General features: G+C 44.8%; 1 protein-coding gene across 2 annotated transcripts in view; it reads left to right on the forward strand.

Annotated features, from left to right (window-relative positions):
- The first annotated feature begins 18,794 nt into the window (after positions 1-18,794).
- Positions 18,795-26,010, forward strand: part of STXBP2 (syntaxin binding protein 2) — a 669,892-nt gene continuing 662,676 nt past the window's right edge. The window contains exon 1 of one of the 2 annotated variants that reach the window (XM_069603863.1): positions 18,795-18,882. In XM_069603863.1, coding sequence (XP_069459964.1) covers positions 18,846-18,882 — 37 coding nt within the window. In that variant the 5' untranslated portion in view covers positions 18,795-18,845. The remainder of the gene's footprint in view (positions 18,883-26,010) is intronic. The other variant, XM_069603862.1, reaches the window with a different exon arrangement.

The following is a 26,010-nucleotide window of genomic DNA, read 5'->3' on the forward strand; positions in this document are numbered from 1 at the left end:
CCCCAATACAAATTGATTTTGGGGTTACCATGGCTTAAGCTCCACAATCCAGTAATTAACTGGGATACTGGGGCTATTGCCTTTAGTTCCCAGCAGTGTCTAGAGGTTTGTAACTCTGCAGGTTCTATTCTTGCAGCTCCTAGTCGGGCCCTACTGGATTCCGCAGTCACTATTGGTGCGGTTGTTAACACTGTCCTGCCTGTCGAATATACACAATACATGGATGTTTTCGATAAAGGTAAGGCTGAGAAATTGCCTCCTCATCGGCCATACGATTGTCCGATTGATCTCAAACCAGATGCTAAGGTACCATCGGGACGCATTTATTCTCTTACCCAAAAGGAGGATGCCGTCCTAAAGGAATACCTGGATAAGGCTCTCGAGTTAGGTTTTATTCGTCCTTCTCATTCTCCGTTTGCTTCCCCGTTGTTTTTTGTGCCTAAGAAGGAGGGTGAATTAAGACCTTGTATAGATTACCGCGAGCTTAATGCAAGTACTATACGAAACCAGTATCCTATTCCTTTAATATCTGTCTTACTCGATCAGTTGGGTTCTTCAGAGTTCTTTACTAAATTGGATTTTAGGGGGGCTTACAACTTGGTGAGGATTTGTCGTGGAGATGAATGGAAAACGGCATTTAAGACCAGATATGGCTTGTTTGAGTATTTGGTAATGCCATTCGGGCTTTATAACGCCCCGGCCACTTTTCAGAATTTTATTAACGACATTCTTCGTGACTTGATAGACAGGTTTGTTATCGTTTACCTCGACAATATACTCATTTATTCCCCATCCATGGAATCGCATGTACACCATGTTTCGGAAGTATTACAACGCTTGCGGGACCATCATCTTTTTGTGAAGTTGGAGAAGTGCGTTTTTCATGTGACCCATGTTGAGTTCCTTGGATATGATATCACCAATAAAGGAGTTCAGATGAGTAGAAATAAGATCAAAGCAGTATTAGATTGGCCTACACCTTCTACCAGGAAGGAGTTACAGTCGTTTTTAGGCTTCTCCAACTTTTACCGCCGTTTCATTAGACAGTTCTCTTATATCACAGCGCCACTCACTGAACTGACTAGTAACAAGAAACCTTTTTTATGGAACGATAACGCTCAACGAGCATTTGAGTCTTTGAAAGCAGCCTTTACCTCTGCACCTGTTTTGTTGCATCTTAACGTCAAACAACCTTTTTATGTCGAAGCAGATGCTTCTGATGTAGCTGTAGGAGCGGTCCTATCCCAGCCTTGCTCCGATACTGGCGATCTGCATCCAGTCGCTTATCATTCACGGAAGTTAACACCTTATGAGCAAAACTATACTATCACAGAATGTGAATTATTGGCAATTAGAGATGCATTTACGGTCTGGCGGCATCACCTTCTGGGTACTGAAATACCGGTCCAAGTATATACCGACCACAGAAACCTGTTGGCCTTGCAATCTCTGACTTGTACAACTGCCAGGCACACCCGTTGGCATGAATTTTTTTCTATGTATAACTTCACCTTGACTTATCGCCCAGGGGTTCTGCATTCCAAGGCCGACGCCCTATCCAGAAGCCTTGGAGGTTCTGTTTCACGTCTTCAGGATGGGTCTCTGATCTTACCAACACAAGTGGTTTGTGGATGTGTATTACAGCCCACTTTGAAGACGACGCTCCAAACCTGGGTAGCTAAGGAGCCAGCGGAATTAGCAGAATACAACATGGACGTGGTGCATGGCCTGCCTTATGTCCAGGGTCGCGTTTATATGCCCGATCACAATACTCGCTATGCAGCTATTGCGTTATGTCATGACGCTGCTATTGCAGCTCATCCTGGTTCGCAGAAAACACTTGAGCTCCTCAAACGTTGGTGCTGGTGGCCTTCAATGCGGCGAGATGTCTCGCAATATATATCGACCTGCGCTATTTGTGCCCAATGTAAATCTCCCTCGGCGAAACCAATGGGGCTACTACAGCCATTGCCGGTACCAGTGAGACCATGGGCGATGATCACAATGGATTTTGTAGTCGAGTTACCAATGATCGATGGTTATGATACCGTCTGGGTGGTGGTGGACAGTTTTTCCAAAATGTCCTTGTTTGTCCCTTGCCAAGGTCTGCCATCTGCTTCTAAGCTTGCAGAATTGTTTTTGCGACACGTATTTCGGTTTTTTGGGCTACCTGAAATCGTGGTTTCTGACAGGGGGTCCCAATTTACGTCGCGTTTTTGGAGGCATCTCATGTCCTCGTTGGGGGTGGATGATCGATGTTCCACAGCCTTCTATCCACAAACGGATGGCCAAACTGAGCGTGTTAGCGCTACTATGGAACAGTACCTCAGGTGTCTCATTCTCCAGCATCAAGAGTCTTGGTTAACGGTTCTTCCCATGGCGGAAATCGCATATAGCAATTCGAGTCATTCTTCTACAGGAACGTCACCTTTTTTTGCCTTATATGGGCAACACCCCCGCACTCTACCTTTGGACTGGGAACTTCCCGCAGATTGCCCGGCTGTGCAGTCATGTATCAAGGATCTGTCTGTGGTCCATGCTAGTGTTTTGGAACACCTAGTACAAGCTCAGAAGCAGGCCAAATTATACGCAGATCGTAACCGCCGACTCTCACCCGATTACGTTCCGGGCATGCGGGTCTGGCTTTCCACGAGAAATCTACGCATCCCGGGGCGTCGGTGTCTGCTACCACGCTTTGTTGGACCTTATGTTATCAAGGATGTCTTGAATCCTTTGGTGGTCAGATTGGACTTACCACGCTCTTGGAGGATACATCCAGTGTTCCATGTATCCATGATTAAACCTTGTGTCGACCACACTAGGATAGTTACTCCACCGTCCCCGGTGATTGTTCAGGGTGTGGAGGAATATGAGGTTAACGCTATACTTGATTCTAAGATCTCTCGTGGGGGAGGTACTTTTTGGTGGATTGGAAGGGTTACGGTCCGGAAGACCGTACATGGGAACCTGAGCGTAATGTACATGGCCCTGTGTTGGTTTCCCAGTTTTTGGCCTCTTGGGATAATGGGGGTCCTTTGGGGGAAGATACTGTCAGAAAACGGTCCCGGGTTCGCAACATCCCTTCCGTTAACCTGTCCTCTCGCAGGCAGCAGCAGGTGCTCTTACCGGATCAAAGACAGGGGGCAGCGGTATCTTGTCCACGAACCGTCTTTTGCAGACGCGTTCGTCGGAAACCGCGTTATCGACGCCTTGTGTGGAAGTTACCATGGCGATTTTGGCAGTGGGCGCGTCGTGTCCCACGTGATTCCATACGTAAGGGGTCACGTGATCGACTTATTGCCGGAAGTCCGGTATTTAACTCCTCCTCGCCCTCCAGTCGCTGCTTCTGATCGTGTTTGACAGCAGCGTTTGTTCTTGCTTGGATTTTCTGGTACTTTTTTGACCTAGGATTACGTCTTTTGGATTCCTCGCCTGGATTACCCTTTTCTTGTAGTTTCTTGGAATTTTGACCCCGGTTCGTTCTAGGATTGTCTTGCCCAGTGATTTTGTGTTAGTAGATTCTGGATGTAGGTGGGTTTGTGACCGCTCCCTCTCTGATTCTTTCTGCCTGTTTCTCCTTTATTCTGGGACTTGTACTTGGTTGCTTGTTTTCTATCTCTCCTATTATTCTTGTTCCTCCTTCCATTCGTCCTGTTTCGCTCTCAGGCGTCCTCGTGCCGGCGGGCACAGGTCTAGGTGCTGGACTAGAGACTTCCTTAGCACTTTAGGCGTCCTCGTGCCGGCGGGCACAGGTTGAGGTGCTGGACTAGAGACTGCCTTGGCACCATAGGCGTGCTCGTGCCGTCGGGATAGGTGATTGGTGATTTGGAGGACACGTACCATTGAACTGGAGTGGATTTCCGAGAGATGACAAGGACAAGTACTCGCCTGGGATCTCTCACACCCTGAGAACACTGGTAAGAACCTTTCACTTCTCTTGCCATTTTTCTGTACCTCTTGTTACCTCTTCTGCTAAATACTTTTTTCTTGTGGTCTACAGAACTCATCAGCCTTGAGGACCAACTTATATGGAACTTCTTTGGTTAATGTCACGTTTCTCTGCAGGTTAGTCTTCTGAATATTGTAAAGCATTATTAGAGAGTTCTATAATAGTTGGTAATTAGTTGTATTTTTCTGCAGTTATTGGGAGTAAGCTGGATGTCCTCATTTTCGTGACGCGGTTGCGGTTCCAACGAATTTACAACATCTTTCGATCAATTAGTTTCTCAGTCTGTCCTCTTGTACCCCTGAGAATCACATTGATAGGAAGAATTCCTTACTTCACGACGTGTTCAACAAGGGGCAGATATCTAAGGAGTCTGACACCCGCCCCCCTTCTATCTCATGCTTTCATGTCCTGAATGCCTTTTCCACCACTCTCCAGAGTCTCCCTAGCTAGTAAATCTTCACATACCTCCCCTCCTAGGCCCTTACGCTTGGGAAGGGCATGGGCACGTGATAAATAATCAGCTTGTGTCATTAATTTGCCCGGTTGATGAACTGTTCGAAAAGAGAAGGGCTGGAGAGAAAGGAATCATCTCAATACTCTTGGATTAGAGTCTTTGTTTCATGCCAGCCATACCAACGGGGCATGATCTGTTACAAGAGTAAAATGTCTCCCTAACAAGTAATACCTCAGAGATTCAATAGCCCACTTGACTGCCAGGCACTCCTTTTCAATAGTGGCGTATTGTAGTTCATGTGGAAACAGTTTTCTACTTATGAACATTATAGGTCGCTCCTTGTCCCCTTGATTTAGAAACAACACCGCTCCTAGACCAGTTCCCGAGGCATCTGTGTGTAGAAAAAAAGGAGCTTAATAATCCGGAGAGTGTAAGACTGATTTTTCTGTCAAAGCATTTTTTAGGGAAATTAAGGCTTTTTCTGTTATCTCATTCTGGCAATATTTTCTCAAAGGAGCCTCCTTCTTGAGTAAATCTGTCAAAGGAGTGGCCAACGTTGAAAAATGTGGGATGAACCTTCTATAATAACCTATAAAACCAAGGAATGCTCTGACCTGTCTAGCATTCTTTGGAAATTGTAATCGTCGAATTGCTGACAACTTTTCCTCTTGAGGCTAGATTTCTCCTTGACCTATATAGTCTCCTAGGTATTTGGTATGAGCATAGGCTATAAATGTCTTCTCTGGATTAATATGAAGACCCGCTTGTAACAGAGATTTGAATACCGCTTCTAAGTGAGCCAGATGATCATCCCAAGAGTGACTGAATACAATGATATCGTCTAAGTAAGCAGCCATATATCTCTCATGACCCCTGATTAGATGATTCATCAGCCTTTGGAAAATTGCTGGTGCACCATGTAGGCCAAAAGGTAATACAGTAAATTGGTATAGCCCCGTGGGCGTCGCAAACGCTGTCTTCTCTTTATCCGCTGGTTGTAGTGGTATCTGCCAATAACCTTTCGTTAAGTCTATGGTAGTCAGGAACTGGGCTTTCCCGAGATTATTCAGAAGGACCTCTATTCTTGGCATAGGATAGGCATCACATTTTAACACCTCATTTAACTTTCTGAAGTCCATGCAAAATCTGGTAGACCCATCAGGTTTTGGAACTAGAACCACTGGTGAACACCAATCACTGTGAGAAGGTTCTATTACTCCTAGATCAAGCATTTCTTTAACCTCTTAATTTATTGCATGAATCCTGGTTTCAGGGATCCTGTATGGTCGTAACCTAACTCTAACTCCAGGTGGTGTTGTTATACTGTGGAAAGCCAGACTGGTTCTCCCTGGAATGGAGGAAAATATTTTCTCGTACTTATTTACTAAGCCATTCAGCTCAAGGTTTTGAGAAGGAGATATATTGGGACTTATATTTAGGACTTCTTTCCCATAAGACTTGATAGACTGTGGAAATAGTTCAGCCTGGACTTCGTTAGTATTGATCATAGTGATTTTCTCAACGGGTTTCACCCATTCCTTTAAGAGATTTACATGATATGTCTGTAACGGTATTTTTTTCTCTGGTTGACAGATTCTATAGGTAACCGGACCCAATATTTCCTCCACTACATAAGGACCTCCCCATGTGGCCAACATCTTGTTTTCTGACGACAGTATCAGTACTAACACTTGGTCTCCGACCTTAAAACTTCGTAGTCTAGTATTCTGATTGGAATATTGTTCTTGTTTCAATTGAGCTTGGCAAAGATTTTCCTTGGCTATGGACTGCAATCTCTCCACTCTCTCTCAATTGATATGCAAATTCTGTAAGCGAAATTTCTTGCGAAGGTTGCTCTTCCCAACTCTCTTTCAAAACATCCAACAACATTCGCACCGGCCTTCCGAAGAGGAGTTCAAAGGGGGAAAACCCTGTTGAGGACTGAGGAGTAATACACAAAGTCCGCAATATTCAAGGGAGCATCCTGTCCCAATTTCTTTCTTCTGGAATAGTGGTCTTCCTTAACATTTGTTTAATGGTTTGGTTATACTTTTCTACAAGACCATCGGTTTGTGGGTGATAAACCGCTGTTTTCAAATGATCGATTTTCAGAGTGTCACAGACTTGTTTCATAACGTTGGACATGAGGTTTGTTCCACGATCCGTCACGATTTCTTTAGGAATACCTACTCGGCTCATAAAAGGGATTAATGCATCACAACTTTGTTGTGTATTAGTTGTTTTTAAAGGGAATGCCTTGGGGTACCGAGTGGCATAATCTACGATTACTAATATAGATTTGTGACCTCTGCTGGATGGGTCCAATGATCCCACAATATCCATTCCAATACGACTGAATGGCTCTTGTATTGAGGGCATGGGCTGTAAGGGGCTTTTGAGACATTTGCCATATTCTTTTTCTGACACTCTTCGCACCCTCCACAGAACCTGTTCACCTGTGCATATATGCCAGGCCAATAAAATCTTGCCAGGATTTTTTTCGTTGTTTTATCGGTCTCCAAATGACCCTCTCCCAGTTGTAGATGGGCTACTTCTAGTACAGCCTTGTAGTATTTACTGGGTACCAATAACTGTCTGATGAGTTCATCTCCTGATCCTTTCGTGATTCTATAGTATAAACCCTTCTCTTGAATGAAGTGTGTTCTGTCTTTCACGCTGACCCCTTTAGCATCCTCTCTGGCATTTCGCAGCAACGGATCAAGTTCCTGTGCCATCCTAAAACTGTCTCCATCCTCGTTTAACTTCCACTCAACAACAATTGGTAAAATATTTCGTCCTCCCCATTCTTGTTTGTTTGTTTGTTTGTTTATTGAATTTATAATGCGCACCAGACCCGGAAGTAGCAGGGCGCCGCAAAGGTTATGCAAGGCTTACAAGGTTACATAATGGCAAACAGTATAAGTTAACGCGTGCAATACAGAATAGGTAGGGCTCAGAATGTGCAAGTAATAGATTTCAAAGAAAAAGTTATTTACATCATAGTGTACAGTGGTATACAGAGTTTACAATATTGGGAGGTAGGGATCCGAATATGCGGGTAGTAGATAAAAGAAAAATGATTTACATCGTAATATACACTAGTTTACAGTCTAGGGGTAAAGTGTACTATTGTGCAGTAGTTTGAATTGGGACTAGTCTTCGGTCAAATTGAGGTGGGTGATGAGGTTCTTTCTGAAATGTGGGTAAGGTTGATCAACTCTCAGCTCGTGTGGCAATGAGTTCCAGAGTTTAGCAGCCTTCACAGGGAAGCTAGTGCCGCCAATTTTGGAGGATTTGAATCTTGGTACCAGTAGGCAATTTGTATTGACAGCTCTGGTGGACCTACTGGAGGTTCTTCTAGACCCTTTGTTGATGAGGTAGCTGGGGGCAGCATTGTGTAATGCTTTGTGTGTCAGGGAGGCACATTTTTGTTGTATTTTGTTAAGGGTAGATATCCATTTATATTGGTGTCTGATTTTGGTCATGTGCACTCTTTTGTTAATACCTAGAGCAGCTCTAAGAGCGTTGTTTTGTAAGATTTGTAGTTTTTGGATACTGGCTTTGTTAGCACCAATGTAGAGAGCATTACAGTAGTCTAATCTGGAGAGAATGAATGCTCTGGCCAGTATGATGCAGCTGTCGTTAGATAGGAAGGGCTTGCCAACTCTAATAAGCTTGGACATGTAGGCTGTAGTGGAGGCCAGGGATTTCAGTTGTTTATTAAAAGACATTGTGGCGTCCAGGTAGAAACCTAGAGTTTTTACCTCCTTTGAAACTATGATATTGTTGCCATCAATGATGAAAGAGGCGTATTCATGACCTAGTTTGGAAATGTTGGAAGGGGTGCCAAAAATTATCAGCTCTGTCTTGTCAACATTCAGGCATAAGCCGTGTGCGGCCATCCATGCCTGAATGATGAGGTACATCCTATTTACCAATGCCAAATCCTTGCTATGATCCCCGGAAAGTGGGAGGAGAATCTCTTTATCATCTGCATAGTTAGTGTAGGTGATACCCAGAAGGTCCAAATCATCGAACAATGGTTTGGTGAATATGTTGTGTAGAGTTGGGGACACGCAAGAGCCCTGAGGGACCCCGCACACGATTGGGGTGGGATCAGCTGCCCCTGAAGGAGAGAATACTCTGATGGTTCTGTCGCTCAGGAATGATTCTATCCACTTGACAGCAGCTGTGGAGAAGGTGCCTGCAGAGGAACTTATGATCTACCAAATCGAATGCAGCTGATCGAGTAACAGTAATAGTGCAGTCTTCCCCTTGTCTCTCAACTCATCAATTTGTGTTTTCAAATCTATCAGAGCAGTTTCTGTCCCATGTAGTGGACGGAAACCTGATTGTCTGACCCCTAGGAGTTCATGTAGCTCAAAGTATTTTTGGATCTGCGAGTAAGTAACTTTGTCCAGGATCTTCTTCAAAAGTGGGAGAACCCAGGATTGTTTGAGGTTGACTGGGACGGTGCCAGAGGCAAATGAGGCGTTGATCAGCTTGGAAATGAAAGGAGAGAGGTCTCTCGCGGCATCTTTTATGATGTGTGCTGGGCAGACATCTCCTTTACATTTAGAAGGTTTTAGTGATAAGATAGTTTTTTCAACTTCTAAAATGGAGGTTTTGGTTAATCGGAATCTGTTGTTTTGATCAATGGTTTTTTTGTTCGGTGGGAGAGAGTTAGTTGGCTGTGGTAGGTTCAGAGCGTCTTTCTTATTTTTTATTTTGATTTGTAAGGTGTTTATTTTATTGGTTAAGGCTAGTTGGATCTCTGAGCAACAGGTTTTGTTTTTGATACAGATATCGGATGTGGAGATAGAGGACTCTAGTTTTCTTAGTATTGTAAATAGTTATTTCATACTAGAGTTGGAGTTGGCAATACGTTCATTGTATGAGTTACGTTTTGCCGAACAGATTTCCTTTTTGTAGTGTAGTGCCTTGGAGGTTAGTTTCTTTTTATTCTCAGTGGAAGGGCAAAGCCGCCAGGCGGTTTCACATTTTCTTTTTAGTAGTCGCAAGTCTTTTAGTTGTGGAGTGACCCACTTGTTAAGGTGTACTTTGGCTTTGCTTGGTCTCAGTTTGAGAGGGGCAACTTTGTCCAGTGTGGAGAGCATAATCTTATTATATTCCTGCACCAATGAACTTGGGTCGAGATTATCCGGCATAGAATTTAGGGTAGGTAGAATGTGAGGAATCACATTGTCCAATGTGATGTTCTTTTTCCTTCTGGTTGGACACGGTGGCGCTGCCTGAGGAGCTATGGTTATTGGTCTGGTGGTGGATAGAGTCATGGACACGAAGGAGTGGTCAGTCCATGAAAGGGGGGAAACAGAGGTAATGGTAGCTGTGCAATTGTATTCAGCTACCCAGTCCAGAGTTCTTCCCTTGATATGGGTAGGTTCATTTACTTGTGTTATTCCTAGTGCATTAAGGGAGTTAGCAATTTGTAGGGCTTGCTTATCCGAAGGATCGTTAAAGCCTAAGTTAAAGTCGCCAAGGAACAATACTTGGGAAGTAGGTTTCAGATTACTGGCAAGTTTATTATGCAGGTCCTCCTCAAATGTTCCAATGGGCCCAGGAGGTCTGTATATTACATGCATGGTCAGTGATTGGGAGTTGTTTAATCGGAGTTTGATAGAGATGAATTCGCAGGATTGCAGGGTTTGGGGAGAGGCTATTCTCAAAGATAAGCTCTCTCTCGAAATCATAGCTATTCCGCCACATCGGGAGCCATCTCTGTCTTGTCTGGAGATGGTGTATCCTTCAGGGATGGCTAACATGAGGGCGGGTCCTGCAGCATCATGTAACCAGGATTCCGTTATGGCTAGGAAATCCAGGTTGTATTCTATGATTAAGTCGGCTATGTCAATAGCATGAGCCACTAGAGACCTTGCATTAAGGAGAGCTCCTTCGAGGGGCTGATTATCAATTTTGACTGCGGTTGAGAGTGGAGTAAGGCAGGTATGAGCTGTAGCCTTGGAGAGGGGTGTAGTAGTCTGCATATCAGTGGCACAAGGAGCGGATGGGAAGGTAGGCCCTTTAGCAGTATTGGAGTTCGTGGTGCGGTAGCAGTTAGTTTTCCTGTTGGTAGGAGGTAGAGATCTGGTCAGAGGCTCGTCTAGTTTGGGAAGTCTAGCTCGTAGTTTGAGATTTCTGTTTGTCGTATTACATGGGACCATGGTAAAGTCCCTGTAGACTTGCAAGAAGTGTAATTAGAGAGGGCAAGGCTACTAAGATTGGGAGCCATGATTAGCGGGTTGACAGGGGGAGATCTAATCTCTTCTAGGATGGTTCCGTGCGTATAGATTGCGATGCTGAAGGCAAGGAGTTGTAAGGCAACCAGTGAGAGATGCTTTGGCCTAACATGTTTAGCAATGAGTCAGGAAGTGATATAGTTTGTTTGGCAGGCTAAGACACAGTATGCCTGTTGTTTTAACTTTCTCTTATCTGCCCTACTCTTCCGTTCCTTGTAAGCTGGACTTTCTTGATCATGAAATGGAGCAGTTTCTAACCAGCTCTTCTCCACAGTATTTAACAGTTTGGAAAAATTAGGGACATCAGAACCCACTAATAAAGGTTCTGGTAAGACTGGTAATACGGCAGCTCTTATCCCAATTTGTTCCCCAGCTAGTTTTATCTGTATCTCTTTCGTGGGATAAGACCTTACATCCCCATGTACGCACCTAATAGGTATGTCTCTGTTATGGTCAACCATTCCACCTACCAGATCTGTAGTAACTGCTGTCTGTAGGCTACCGGAGTCAATCATGGCTCGGGTGGGCTTGCCATCAACCTCTGCGTATATAGATAAGGTGACTTCGGTATCTGGTCGTAGTCTGGGTGTCCCCCTTCTCTTGATACTTCGAAAGTTCCTACATCCATTGGTTCTGGCTTGCTCTTCTTTGGACACAACCTTGCCAGGTGCCCCCACTCACCACACTCAAAGCACTGTGGACCTCTCGTGGATATGGTTGGTGGTCTAGGCGCAGCTGGTCCTTCACTACTGGGTTGTGCTCTGGTTTTCTTCCAGTCAAACTTCCTGACCATAGAGTTTGGCCATCTTGGATTGTTTAGGCTTCTTCTTGTTCCCATAGAAGACCCGGTGGCAGTTCTGGAATTAGTAGTGTAACTTAGCAAACGACTTTGGCCAGCCTTCTGATATGCTGAGGCTATATTGACTGCTTCCATCAACGTGGGTTGGTGATGTTGTCTCACCCAGCGTTGGATGGGTAATCGAAGTGATTCTAGGAATTGTTCCAATATAATCTTCTCCGCCATCTCTTGTGTAGTTGCTGTAGTAGTTTGAAGCCATTTATCCCCCATCTCCTTTACACAATAGTAAAGTTGATGTGGTGTTTCCTCAGAAAGAAGCTTGATTTCCCTAACTTTAGCCTGTAGGCTTCCTCCTCGTGGCCCAGTCTTTCGAGTACCACCCTTTTCATATCAGTGTAACTCGTCTCCCCGGTAGGGTTAGCGGCTTGGGAGGCGCTCTGCATCTCCCCCATCATCAAAGGGGCGATGTGGTGGCACCACCTTTCAGGAGGCCATTGAGCATTCCTAGCTACTCGCTCAAAATTAACAAGAAAATGCGCAGGGTCTTCGCCTGAGGCATATTTCTGAAGCACAGAAGTTGGTACCTGAGAGTGGTTCTACAAATTAGTAACTTCCAACATTTAAGCTTGTTGTACTTGTAGAGCCTGTTGAAAGGCCTGCTGATCTGCCTTTGCCTTTTGGCTTTGAAGTTGCATGGCCTGTTGTAGAAGGTGTTGCCCTTCACTCAATGTTTTAATCAAGTCCTCCATGGTGATCGCTCTTATCCCACCGCTGCCACCAAAATGTCACCTCTGATGGGAATAAGAGCTCACACACACGTATAATTTATAAACAGAGTACTTTATTTTAACAGAGAGAACTTTAGAAACTGCCAAGAAAAGGATATTTGTAGTGAAGATCTGATCTGGATTTGCCGGTTTTATGAACATATAATCTTGATGTATTGTTTTTTCAGTTCTGGTTCTGTCTCTTCACCTTGTAAAGCCTGTCTTGGCCAAAAAGTCAGTCTTTAAGGATTATTTTCTGTAAAGCAGATTCGCCTTAACATCTGCAGTTTGGCTTGTACTTGTTTTCAACTCGAATGCTTGGTCTTCCTAGAGACCTCTTTACAGTTCCTCCTGTTAAGCGCAAGCACCTTTCCTCTTAGGTAGAATGGTACAACTTCTGTACCTCTTTCTGACTCCTCCCCTTTCCTTAACGAGGTATTTCAGGGCTGTGAAATACTATGCAGGGACAAGAAAGTCTGTGCCGTAAGATCTGCATCCGAGGCGACTGACAGATGTGTTTGCTTGTGGCTCTTAAGCCCAACCTTCCCCTCTCATCAGGATTCGCCTCTTGACTCCTCCCCTTTTTTTATCATACGGCTTCACTGGCTGTCATTCCGCCTCCACATTTATATTTTCCTGAAGTCTCCATTTCCCTTTCTCGTTGAAAGTGTTTAATTACCTTCGTTCCCACTGGTAGTTGAAAGCCTCTGCGTTGAACAGCTGACAGGCTTCGCATCTTCTCAGCGGGTAAGCGTTGCTCTTCGTCAAACAGCCGACAGGCTTTGCAGCTTTGCGTCTTCTCAGCGGGGAAGCGTTGTCTATTTCGGCCTCCGCTGTGCTCAGCTGTCAGACTCCCTGACGAACAGCTGAGCAGGCTCCGCGGCGTACAGCTGATCGGCTCCGGCGTTGAACACAGCGTTCCTGCGGCCCTTCCTTGCCTTGTAGTATTTCTCTTTCTCTGCTCAGAGACGAAAACAACTTCTTCAACCTCTCACGGTCTGGAACGGACCATTCACACAGCGCAACGACGCAACTTTTAACAACTTAATTCCTTTATATACTGCTTCAGGCTAATACGCCCATTCATAACGGCCGCTTTCCTCATCCTCCTTTTGAGACGTCTCCTAGCAACAAAAACAAAACATGTCTCTTAGAAAAATGAACCTGCATATCCGTCATAGAGAACACAGGAAGGGTTTCCAAGGTACTGATATGTCCCGCCCCCCTCCTATCTCATGTCTTCATGTCCTGAATGCCTTTTCCACCGCTCTCCAGAGTCTCCCTAGCTAGTAAATCTTCACACCATCCCACACCCTTTTTGTATTAGTTGTAAGGTTTGACAATAGGTTTCTTAGTATAGGCCCTTTTTATTTGACACAAAGACCACTAGGACTGCCTTATTTTCATTTGATGGTCAACGCTTGCTCCGATCTTAGGTTTAGATTAGGCATTTTTCCAACCTGTGTACAGTTTAATAAACACCCTTGTACTGTGATCACATGTGTCTATCTTTACTGTTGCCACCATGAGTTCCTCACACTTCCAATCAGAAGCAGGATGTCTTGTGTTCCTTTCTCAATGGTGCTGACCAATGGCAGAATAATAATGTTCCAGCGGTCAGCACAAATATTATTTTACCAATTGCAAACTGTTCCCGGGAGGGGTGAGAAGCAATGTGGTGCCACGTGGGGAGGCGATGAGTAAGGATACTGTTGACCTGTTTGTTCCAATCACGTTTGACTAACATACGTTTAGTTCTAAGGATATGACGTAGTTTAACCAATGGGTTTCTTAGAAAACACAGAAAATATGAACATCCTGAGCTGCAACTGTTTCCAATACCTTGATCGTTGTATTTTTAGCATTAAACTAATGTTTGCTGTATGCCCAAATGTCAGCTCTCATCAATCAGTTCCAGTCCACTCGTCTGTTTGATTTGTGCTCGCCCAGCTGTAATAAACAGTGTTGTTTCTTTCCCGGTGTGTGCTGCTTTTTTATCATGATTTTTATATAGGACCGGGGGACCCCTGATACAGTTGCATAGGTCTCCCTTTCTTCATGTCCTTCCTGAAACTGTGGTATTGCCCTGTTATCCTTCCTAAAATAGTTTCCAAGTTTCACACTTCTCAAGCTGTGGTTCTTTCATCTTTCTGTTTTCAGAAATGTAAAAACTAGAGGATGAGCCATGGCATTCTATCGACGTGAGGAGGGCTGTCCTGCAGTATCTCTCTAGGACTAAAGCCTTTCAGAAAACAAAGTGTTTTGGTGACTTTATGCTGTAAGGATGACATGGTATCAAACAGTAAGACAGAGACACGTATCACAGTTCAAGGGTGTTTATTGACCTTCATTTGGATTTGAAAAACGCCTATATAACCCTAAATCTAGAGATGGGAGCAATCTACGACCATCAAATAATAATGACGCTGTCCTAGTGGTGTCTTGTCAAAATAAAAGTGCCTATACTAATAACCCTATTGCCAATACTTAATTCTAAATACTAATAGTGTGGAAAACAATGTTAATGCAAAAGAAATGTGTACCAGAAATGATATGTCAGGATATTCAAGCCGTTGGCTTTCCTTCCCCAAGCTTTCAGCACGGGACAAGGTGACAAACTCAAGCTTAGCACAGTCTCTGGCTTCTCTAGCACAAGGATGCAGTTCAAAACTTCAACATCAGGGCCTTCTGTGCCAAAGTCTCTTTGCCATTCAAAGTCTCTTATTTCGGGGGCCTGATACAACATGACGAACATCAAAGTTCTTTTCTTCTTAGGATTTCACATGTACAAATTCTCAGGTGATTTTCTGTTCCCCCCGGTTCCCCCTGAGACCACTTCAACACAAAATCTTCAATTGGTCGCCCTCTCCCGGGCTCGACCAAATTCACACACTTTTCCAAACGTTCTCTATTTCATCAACTTCGAAGACTTTCGACTGTGCTTGACCCAACATAGGACCACTTCAATTCATATTTATTCAGTATCTTTCAATTGGTCTCCCTCTGCCGGGCTCGGTCCAAATTTATCTACTGTTATTACTTCTCAGCTGGATACCTTAGAGACCTTCGATTCAGCACCCACGTGGCGGCGGTCCACTCTGTCAAAAGATATCGTAGCTTGCTTTAAAGTTCAATCACTGATCAGCAGTTTAACTTCACCTGAGTCTCTTACACACGCATTTTAACAATGTTTGTTCCAGCGCTCACCATTCAATGTTGCTGCTTGCAACCTTGGCTACAACACAGACCAGACTGGCTGTGTTGACTTTTGAGACCAGTTGCATTACATTAGCTAATGCACTTATTTTATCCAGACTGGATTACTGCAATGCTTTATATGCGGGATCTAATAAATATATCATTGATAAACTGCAAAGACTCCAAAACTATGCCCTCAGAGCAGCCTTAAATATCCCGAATAGAGAGCATATCTCTGCACTCAGAAGAGATGCCCACTGGCTTAAAATTAAGGATAGGATTTCCCTTAAAACCTTCTCCCTCACTTCCAAATGTCATAACAATATAGCGCCTCCTTACCTTGTAGAAAGAGTACGCAAGAGAACATCTGACCGTCCTACGAGAATGTCCAATGCCCATACCCTAGAGGTTCCTAGATACAAACGGACTACTGCCGGCAGCTTCAGCTTTCCTGTCATAGCCGCTCAATCCTGGAACAGACTCCCCCTTGATCTTAGAACGGACCAACCATACTCCAGATTCAGACGGAAACTCCTCACCTGGCTACGGACTAATGATGCCTAACCCGATCACCTCACCTCCCATCCGACCCCTTGCCTGCCTTACCTATTCTTGAATCCCCCTAAGGAATGCTATGTCTGACAACTGCTAACTAGCATCCTTTGCCTGTACCTTGATATTTCTACTGGGACCACCTGGTCACTGCTAACCTACGACTGCATCTATGTTTTCACCTATCACATCTGTTTTCTTCCTTGTATGTACCTTCTTCTGTAACTACTTCTTTAACTCAGCGTCCTAGCTTCCTAAATATTCTGTAATGCTCTGTAACCAAGCTTTTAAGTATACTTGTAATGCTCGCACCCAGCTACCTGAGGGTCTTGGCCTGCGCTATATCAAAAAACAAACAAACTGATGCTGCGTTGTTCTTGGAGCCAAGGAAGGTACCATGGTGGCTGGTGATTCTCCCTGCCTTAATTACTGATGCGGGATTGACCCGGGTATCTCTGACACACAATGCAGGATTCTTCAGCCCGGTTTCCTGGTCTTATGCTTTCTATTCTCGAGGTCCCTGGAAAGTAATGGTTCCTTGTCAAAAAGGTCAAAGGAATTTCCCTCCTTGCAACCCCCTTCGGTTTTGCAGTCTTTCCCCTTCTGCTCAGCTGCCGTCTCGAAAGTGCTGTTTCCTTGTCTGCTGGGCCTCGCTGAGAGTGGGCTCTCGTGCTCCACCTTTTATCAGTGTGGGGAAATGTAATGGAAGTCAGGTGCGACTGATTGTCGATAATAGCCTGACATCGCCTGACCATAGTATTGGGACATGTCAGGTACATGGCTCGGGTGTTATTCTGTTTTCCCTTATAGCGAGCTGTCTGTGAGAAAGTGTGTTGTAAAAAGGGGGGCAGAGTTCCTAAATATCCTACCGGGTAGGATAGGGTAAAGGTGTTACAGGGAAGGGGATACCGCATCTCACCTTCCGGTGTCCCGCTCCCCGAACACCCCTCACCCAGGTGATCCTCGCACACTGGTCCACCCTCATGAACTGGATCCGTATGTGATGGCCGTGTCCTGGCCACCTGGATGACAGATCCCCAGGGACTAGTGGTTGAGACACCTTCTGGTTTCTCACAATGCCCACCAGGGGCAGGCAGCAAAGCCTGAGTGGTGTCCATCAGTTGCTGGTTTGGGACTGTTATCCCCATGGCATACGTGGCGGTTGAGTTCCCATTCCTGAACATGTGCAGGGTTGCTCTAGGCGAACGGTTGCCTCCTAGGCAGTCACCAGGGTAGTTTGGCTACAAGACATACAAGCAGCCAGTGTGCAGATCAGAACACGTTCATTCGTCACTACAGCTTGAACGTGGAAAACTCTAGGGATGGTTCTTTTGGGCTTACTGTGCTTTCTGTTGGTAGGGTCTGAATGGTTTGGTGGCATAATCAAAATTGGTGTTGAGATACAGCAGTAGCTGGTTTGTGTCTCGTTGGGACCTTTCCACAGTCTTCTGCCTAGGTATAGGTCAGAGCTAAGTAAAGGGATGAGGAGGAGAGTCGTGGAGTATTACTTACCTGTAATCTTCGTTACTTCTACTTGTCACAGTGCTGACACCCTGCTCTCTAGCCCTTGGTGTAGACGGTCCCATGATCCGGCTTGGGAAATTTGTAACTAAGGGATTGTAGGTAAGTGGGGGGTTTATACCTCCAGAGAAAGAGGGAAAGTGCAGGCCGCAGAGATCAGTACTGTGACAAGGAAGAGTAGGGCTATGATTCATACAGATTATGGGCAACTAATCAGAGCATACTCTTCTAATCGCTCTTTGCCACCGTGTTTCTACCTCATAATCCAAGGGGTTCTAGCTTAGTGCATTTTACAAAATGAGCATGTGGTGCTTACTTCAAAGTGGGAAGGCTTCCTCATTGTCAACTTAGCCTAGATGGAGAGTGTGGGAGATTGGTGACAGCCAAAAGCTGCTTGCAGGATGTCATAAAAGTAGGGAATTCTAAAGCAGAATCATGCTGCAAATATAGCTCAGCGGGTCAGGGGTACGTTGCTGAGAAGTTATACATTTAGGCGACTGACTTTAATGCTATGGATTTTTACAAATCCTGCTGCTAAATGTGCTGTAAAATGGATTGTTTGAAATACAGTTCCCTCGCTTTGCTTGGTAACTTCTGTCACAAATCAAGTTTTGGTTCTGCCCCCAAAGCAAAAATCTAAAGTTGGCACCAAAGATCAATCATAAAAGTTTAAAGGGAGAGGGCAGATGGAACAAGCCATGGGATTCCGCTTCGTCCGGGTACTTCGCCGATCCACCGTTTCTTGGCTCAAGCTGACACCACCGCGCTGTCATGGAGAGAAGATGCAAACGAACCATAACAGTCACACGAAACCCCTACTTTCAATGACATAGAAGACGGGCAAAATGACAACTTGTCAGTTTGAATGCAGATTGTCCGTACTAACTTTCTGGAAAGTCAGATTCTATTCGAGACACGGATACAATAAAACATTGGGACACTTTTGGAATTGTACAATGGCCAGTATCTAGCATTCACAACGTTTCCTTTACTAAAATGTCTTTCATTCTTGAAAGCATTTTTATTTTTAGAACATATGTTCAATGTTTTTAATGTATATTTTTTATCAATTCATGTTATTATTTTTAATACTAAAAGGCTTATTTGATGTTTTCAAGCATGTTTTGAGAAAAATTGGCGGTTTTCACTTTCCTTACTTCCTTAAAGTTTTAAACTTCTAGTAACTATGATGCCTGGCTGCTTGTTTCATTCCATTTTAATATGGCCACCGTCTCTACCCATGCGGATATATCCACTACACCAACGCCCAGAGCCCAGCTCATTGTGATGTGAAGTCTTACCAAAGCCACGCCCATAAACCCGGAAGCAAGCAGCTCAACAGCGAAAGATGGCGCCGTGCGGGTTGAAGGCGGTGGTGGGAGAGAGTGAGTGCAGCCCAGGGGGGTCAAAATCGCGCCGGCTGTTCCTGTTTGTAAAAGGCTGCCCTGTGCTTTTCCCTTCTACCTGCTGCTCTGGCTCTTGTAGCACCTGTACCACTCTCTTCACGCCTGCCTTCATGCCCTTTATCTCTGCTCATTGCTGTACTTCTTGCCTCACTGCTGCAACCAAAGTGTATTATCAACACCACCTGTAGCGTTGTATTCTGCGTCTCCTTTCCCTGTACTACCTTCTCTATACATGTGTGCTTGTCATTGGGGACACTTATCTTCAATCCGTGCTTAGCAACCTACCTGCTTCTATGCCATACCCTTGGTTCTTCTTCCAAGCATTTTTTTAACCAAATGTCCCCGCTCCCAGTGGTGTCTCTGATTGCAACAGCTGTGCCAATTGCACGATAGCAGCGAGAAGGCTGCACAGCACTCGGTTATTTAAACCATTTTTTTTTTTTTTTTAATGTTTAAAATATTTTTCAGTGGCAGGAATTTCTGCTACGGTAGTTGTGCAATCAGTATGTCACAGAACCCTAGACATAGCTCGTTAATTGTTGCGCGTTTATGAAGTTTCCTTTGGAATCCCACCGTGGAAGGGTACTGTGGGAGGGTCAGGCGAGTGTGGTGCTAGGGGAGGAAAACTGGCTGGAAGCTGATGTGTTTTGTGTTGTGAACCTCTGCTGTTTACGCCAATCTATAACGCTTTCCACCTTCCGAGCATCAATTGTGGCAGACTTCCTTTTTCATGTAGCCATGATGGCACAGATGATAATTTCTCACTGCTAGCTGGATAGTCACTTGAGTGTTATCCCCACTTCCTCATACATCCCCCTCTAAAAAATGTGAATATTTGGAACTTTGCATCTCTCCACCCACTTCCTTGAAAGTACTTCTTCTGCCCTCACAACCAATAGCAAATCCATGTCAAGATAAGCTTTACCCTAGGCTGAAAACACACAAAACAAATCCTCTGTTTTGTCTCCCTTCCAAAATCGGTACAACTGCTTCAAAGAATCGCAGTTTGCCTTGATTTATCTAAATGATGGGAATTTAAGTAAGGACGATGGGTAATCCTCATCATCTGACCACAGGGGATTACCACCTCACAATTTCTTACTCGCCAAGATTAAAATATGACTAGCCATTGGCTAGTGATGAGTGCACATTTTGTTCCCTGCTCTCTAGTGTTCTAAGACAGTCGAGAGAGAAGACCAAGTGGATACTTTGCAAACGTATGATCACTGAAAAATATGTTCCCACACAGGGCTCAAAATTAAGTTTGGATAAGCAGGAGCTAAAAGCAGCTCCTGGCTATCCAGTGTTAACCTATGATTTGATATGGCATTTATAACACGCCTGTACACAAGTGTTTCAAGGCACGACGAGGCAAGGGACGGGGAACAGAGGGAAGACAGACAATTATCTTACTAGGCCTGGTGTCATTCAGATCGTGCAATTGCATGGGAGTGGAAAGTGCATTACATGGGATACTAGAATAAAATAAATAAGAAAACGGCCAACTGGTGGCAAGTGCAAGGTAAGGTGCAGACAAGTGCAGACATGAGTGCTGGTAGCGGCACTGTAAGGGATACAGAAAACAGTCCCCGGGTGCGGGGGTTGCCAGGCAGTACAGGTGTGCAACTGGCTGGGCCGGGGCCTGAGATCAGAAGGGTGGCCAGGTAACCAGTGCAGCTTCAGCCAGGAATTTAACGAGGGAGCGAAAGCAGAAGCAAAGAGAAAGGTTTTTAAGGTGCTTCCGGAACTGGGGATGGTTCTCCACAAGTTTCAAGGAGGCAGGGAGGCCCCAGCTGAAGAGAGAGCTCTACCACCAACTCAGTGCTTGGAGAAGCGACTGACCCTTTGGGAGTTGGAGGCAGATGAGCGAAGAGCTTGGGAAGGAATGTATTTAGGAAGAGATAGTTGGAGGTATTGAGGCCCCAGGCCTCAGAAGGCCTTGTGGACAATGCAGAGGGTTTTGAACTTAATCCGCGCTGCCACTGGGAGCCAGTGCAGAGATTTCAGTCCTGGAGAGATACGATCCCTGGGCTTGAGGCCAAGGACAAGTCTCACAGTCCTGTTCTGGATGAGTTGCAGAGGGCGGAGAGTAGAAGCAGGCAGATTTAAAAAGAGGCTGTTTCGACAGTCCAACCTAGAGAGAGCCAGAGCTCTGGAGACAGTGAGCTTCTGGGGGAAGGAGAGGAAAGGAAGAATACCTCTGAGGAGGTGCCGATGGTATTGTGACTTCTTGGAGACGTCAGAGATGTGAGGAGAGAAGGAGAGTATGGAGTCGAAGATGACCACAAGGTTTTTGGCCTTGCAGGTGGGAGCAGGAAGAGGGCCAAGAGAGGCTGGCCAGAGAGTGGCAGGAAAGGAGGGGGTGTGTGTGCCGATGAGGAGAATCTCAGTCTTACTAGCATTAAGGCAGAGATCATTGGCGGTGCACCACTGCTGGATGGCAGACAGTCAGAGATGAGTGAAGGAGAAGAGGTGGCTGAAGGTAGCCTGTAAATGAGCCGAGTGTCATCCACATAGCACTGGAAGTTGGGGCAGAAAGCTGCAATGCAGTGGGCAAGAAGTGCCAGGTATTGGTTGAACAGCCAGGGAGAGAGGTTAGACCCCTGGGGAACACCACAAGTAGAGGTAGAGATAGAGGAGAGTAAGGACCCAATTTGGACCTGGGAGGATCGATCAGAGAGGAAAGAAGCCAGCCACACCAGGGCCTGACCAGTGATACCCATGTTATCACGGAAACGGTTGAGCAGGATGGCATGGTTGACTGTGTCAAAGGCAGAGGAGAGACAAGGCTCTAACTCTAGGTAATGAGCTAGTACATGGCGTTCTGAAAATCAAACTTCCACATAATATGCCAACATTTAATTTGTCCATTATTTACAACCACCTATGCTTTAAATATCGTATAGATGTGTCCTGTTGATCTATATATTCTCCCCAAACTCATAGTGTTAAATTCATATAGGTGTGTTTATTCGGTATCAGTTGGTCTGGGGCGCCTAGGCACCTCCTGGTAGCTGTTGTCAAGCTAACCAGGCTCTTCTAGGCTAGGCAGGAGCTAAATGGCTCACAGCTTCCTTCAATTTTGAGCCCTGCCAAACATGGTTTTTGAGAGTTGACCTTTCAATACAGTGCACAAATGTATGCTGCAGTGTGTGCCGTTGCTGTGTAAAGAGGAGAGCCACTGTGTTGTGGTTAGAGATGGTGTATGTAGGTTCATCTTTTCATGCAGATCCTGGCTAGTGTCTCCTACTTACTTAGAGGCCTGCAAAATGTGCATGCACTATTGAATTGATTCGTGGCGAGTAAGAATTAGCATGTTGTGCCCATTTGGAGAACTGATGGCATTAGTTTTTTTATGCCTTGTTTGCTACTTGAATATGTTTTTACCCCTGGATAAGATATACACCATGTACAATCTGCAGTTCTATGTCCCTTGTATCTGTAGTATTTGGGGTTTGGCACATTGTGCATCCTTTAAAATGTACATGGATATATTTTATGCCTTATTTGTGATCTAGTGGTAATTGCCTTCTGTTCAAGGACTATTATAGCTTTCTCAGTTGCGTGTATGCCGGTAAGGGAGTTTCCTTAAATGTTTCTCAGCTCATCATCTCTGCCGAATATTGGTTGCAAGTCCTTAGCAATCCAATTTAATTGTGTTGGTGTTGGATGATGAGAAACCACAAAGGGATATTTGTTCTGTATTTTCACTCTGCGTTTGCATGTTGTCTCTGGGTATTTTCAATCCACGATCAAATTTCCAGTAGATTTTGTATGGCTGAGCAACCCTTTTGGTAAAAGGATATTTGGAGTTTGGAGAGTAGATTGTCCATGCCTTCCTATTGCAGGGGTTGAAATTAATATTGCAAAAGCTGGAGCTAAAAGCAACTCCCTGGTATCCGGTATTAAACGGTGGCCAGGAGCTACAATGGTGAACGAGGATCTAGTGTATAGCATTCTGCAAATCTTAACTTTGACATAAGATGCAAACGTAACATTTTGACTTATTTATGACCGCTTATTCTTTAAATGTTCTTTAGATGTGTATTTCGTAAATTGCCCCTTCTCTCCTCACATCTCCGACGTCTCTAAGAAGTCACCCTACCAGCTGCATCTCCTCAGAGGTATTCTTCCTTTCCTCTCCTTCCCCCAGAGCTCACTGTCTCCAGAGCCCTGGTTCTCTCTAGGCTAGACTACTGTAACATCCTCTATCTAAATCTGCCTGCCTCTACTCTCCGCCCTCTGCAACTTATCCAGAACAGGACTGGGAGAATTCTTCACTGGCTCCCAGTGGCTGCGAGGATTAAGTTCAAAACCCTCTGCATTGTCCACAAGGCCTTCTGGGTCATGGGGCCGCAATACCTTCAAAGCTCTCTTCCTAATTATCTTCCTTCTCGAGCTCTTCGCTCATCTGCCTCCGACTCCCTCAGGTTCAGTCGCTTCTCCAAGCAACGATTTGGTGGTAGATCTCTCTCTTCAGCAGGGTCCTCCATCTAGAACAGCCTTCCTGCCTCCCTGAAATTTAAGGAGAATCACCTCCGGGTCTGGAAGCACCTCAAAACCTTTCTCTTTGCTTCTGCTTTACTCCCCCCCTCTCCCCTGTTGAATTCCTGGCTGAATCTGCACTGGTTACCTGGCCACCCTTTCTATTCTCGGGCCCAGGCCCTGCCAGTTGCACATCTGCACTTGGACTGTTTTCTGGATCCCTACAGTCCCCCTACCAGCACTTATGTTCTGCACTTCCTTGCACTTGCCACCAGCTGGCCGTTTTATGCATCCTATTTATTCTACTATTCCCATGTACTGCACTTTCCCCTCTGCCTTCCACCTTCGCACTTTTCCCTTTCCCCCTTCCCATGCACTTGCGCAATCTGAATGACCCCTGGCCTAGTAAGATCTGTCTGTCTTCCCATTGGTCCCCTCCCTTGCCTCGTCGCGCCTTGAAACACTTGTATATAGGCGCGTTATAAATACCATATCATTTCAAAGATGAGAATTGACATAGATGTGTCTTTCAACATCAGTCGGCTGGGGAGCCAAAAGTAGCTCCTGATAGCTGTTGCTATAAAGTTAACCTGGCTCTTGTAGGCTACATAGATGACGTAAATAGCCCCCCATTTCTAATCCTGCTATTGGGACAAAAACATTGGTACAAGGTGGCCTGGTTGTAGATAAAAAGAGCCTTCTGTGTGGCTTTCATGGATATCTGCACTGTGCGGTTATTTGACCATGTCTGTATTTAGTATAAAGCTCTTTCTAGGTGGCTGGTTTGTCCTTCCAATAGAGATGGCATCCAGGAAGCCTATGATTATCTTAGAGTATTCCGTGGGGAACATAATGCACTGTTGGACGTTTTTTTAGTGATTACTGGATTTGTTTAAGAAAATGTTCGGTTTCTGCCTAAATCAAGAAATATTTCTCAGTGTATTGCAGGTATGTTGGTGGTTTGTTGTAAGAACTGTTATGCAAGGTCGGCCATGAAAATACTACCATACTGAGTTACCATTTTGTTTCCATATCCACTCTAGTCTTTTGTTGGAGGTGTCTTCAATTGAAGCAAAATCTCCATGCAGCTATTCCACCTGCAAGGGGAATATTGGAAGAAAGGGAGGTGACATCCAGCTTGGCCATGAGTGCATTCACTGGTTCATATTCTACCCCTTTCTGAAGGAATCATTGTCCTACACAAAGGTTCTTGGGTCCACCACTGGGGTTTTTAGGATAGATTCAGTATATCTAGTTTTGGTTAATGTATTTACTTCAGAGTTAGTTCAGCAGCACATATTTTCTGGTTTGTGGATCGTTGTGAGCATATAGTAATTGTAAGTAGGAAACTGTGTATTCTTGGTGTCCAGTCAAAGTGTTGAATTCAAAAGGGTCGAATACAATACATTCGACTCAAAAGGACCGAAAATAAAATTATCGAATTATTTTTAAAAATGTGTTTTTTCTTTTTTTTTTGTGTGTCTTGGTATAGGTTAAATGTGTGGTTTTTGGCCAAAAAACCGGGGTTTGTGGGGGAACCCCCCTAAAAAAAACATAAAAAAATGAAGTGCATCCGATTTATTTAGTTCTGTCCTTTTGATTCGAAACAATTGCATTTCGACCCTTTGTATTCGATCCTTTCACCCTAAACCATTCTAATTATTTTGCTTTGCTTTTGAGTATTGGAGAATGGTACATCTTCTATAAGGGAACCTTCCCACAGTGAAGGATTAATTCATACAGGGCTATGTGATTCCACTGAATCACTACTCGCTGAATTCACCCCTCTCTCAAAGACCCACCTACCAAATCGCTCTCCTGCGTCTCACCCGCCAAATTCTCTTTTCTTAAAACTCTTATGCTTGTTCAGCCCACCCACCTCGCTCCCATCTGTACACCTAATTGGGGGCTATCACCATCATGACTCCATCCTGAGCCCAGCCCTTTCTAAAACAGACCAGACGCCCCCCACCTCCTCCCCCTCCCATTCTCCTCACCTGTTCATCCTCGGAAAACCTTGCTTCAGTTCCTGTCTCCTTGCAGCAAACACTGGATAAAGAAAGCAGACTGTACTATCGTTCATTCAGTGTTTGCTATCTGTGCTAGTAGGTGGCCTGGGGAAGTGCATTGACTTTAGAAATGTTTGATATGGTTGTTTATTTTATGCTCTTCATAATCGAACTTGTTTACAAATGAAGCCTTAACTTGAAAATGCTAGAAACAATGTTGGGGTTTCTTGATCATTAGGAGTTACACGGCTGCAGAGTTCTACAAACGTATATTTTTACATTTCTATGAAATTGATCAAATAACCGTTTAACTGGAAAGACTCTCTACCATGGTGCTTGTGCAATGAGTATCCCAAAACTATCATTGCTAGAAAGGGAAATGGAATGCTCTCAGAACTCAATACAGAGGTCCCTGCCTGAAGGGCGGGTGCAGGTGGTGGAATGGACAGGATTGTGATGGTATGGGTACATCAATGGCGGAAAACTGACGTTAGCATGCGAAAGCTGGCTGTAGTGTAATGTAATAAGCGGTTATACAGCAAAAAATCATATATATTGTTGCCAACACAAAACGTTGCCATTTCCAAGCTTCAGCTGCATCACTTCGTGCATC

Source organism: Ambystoma mexicanum, chromosome 3q, assembly GCF_040938575.1.
Source record: "Ambystoma mexicanum isolate Mex_15411 chromosome 3q, UKY_AmexF1_1, whole genome shotgun sequence".
Taxonomy (NCBI): Eukaryota; Metazoa; Chordata; class Amphibia; order Caudata; family Ambystomatidae; genus Ambystoma; species Ambystoma mexicanum.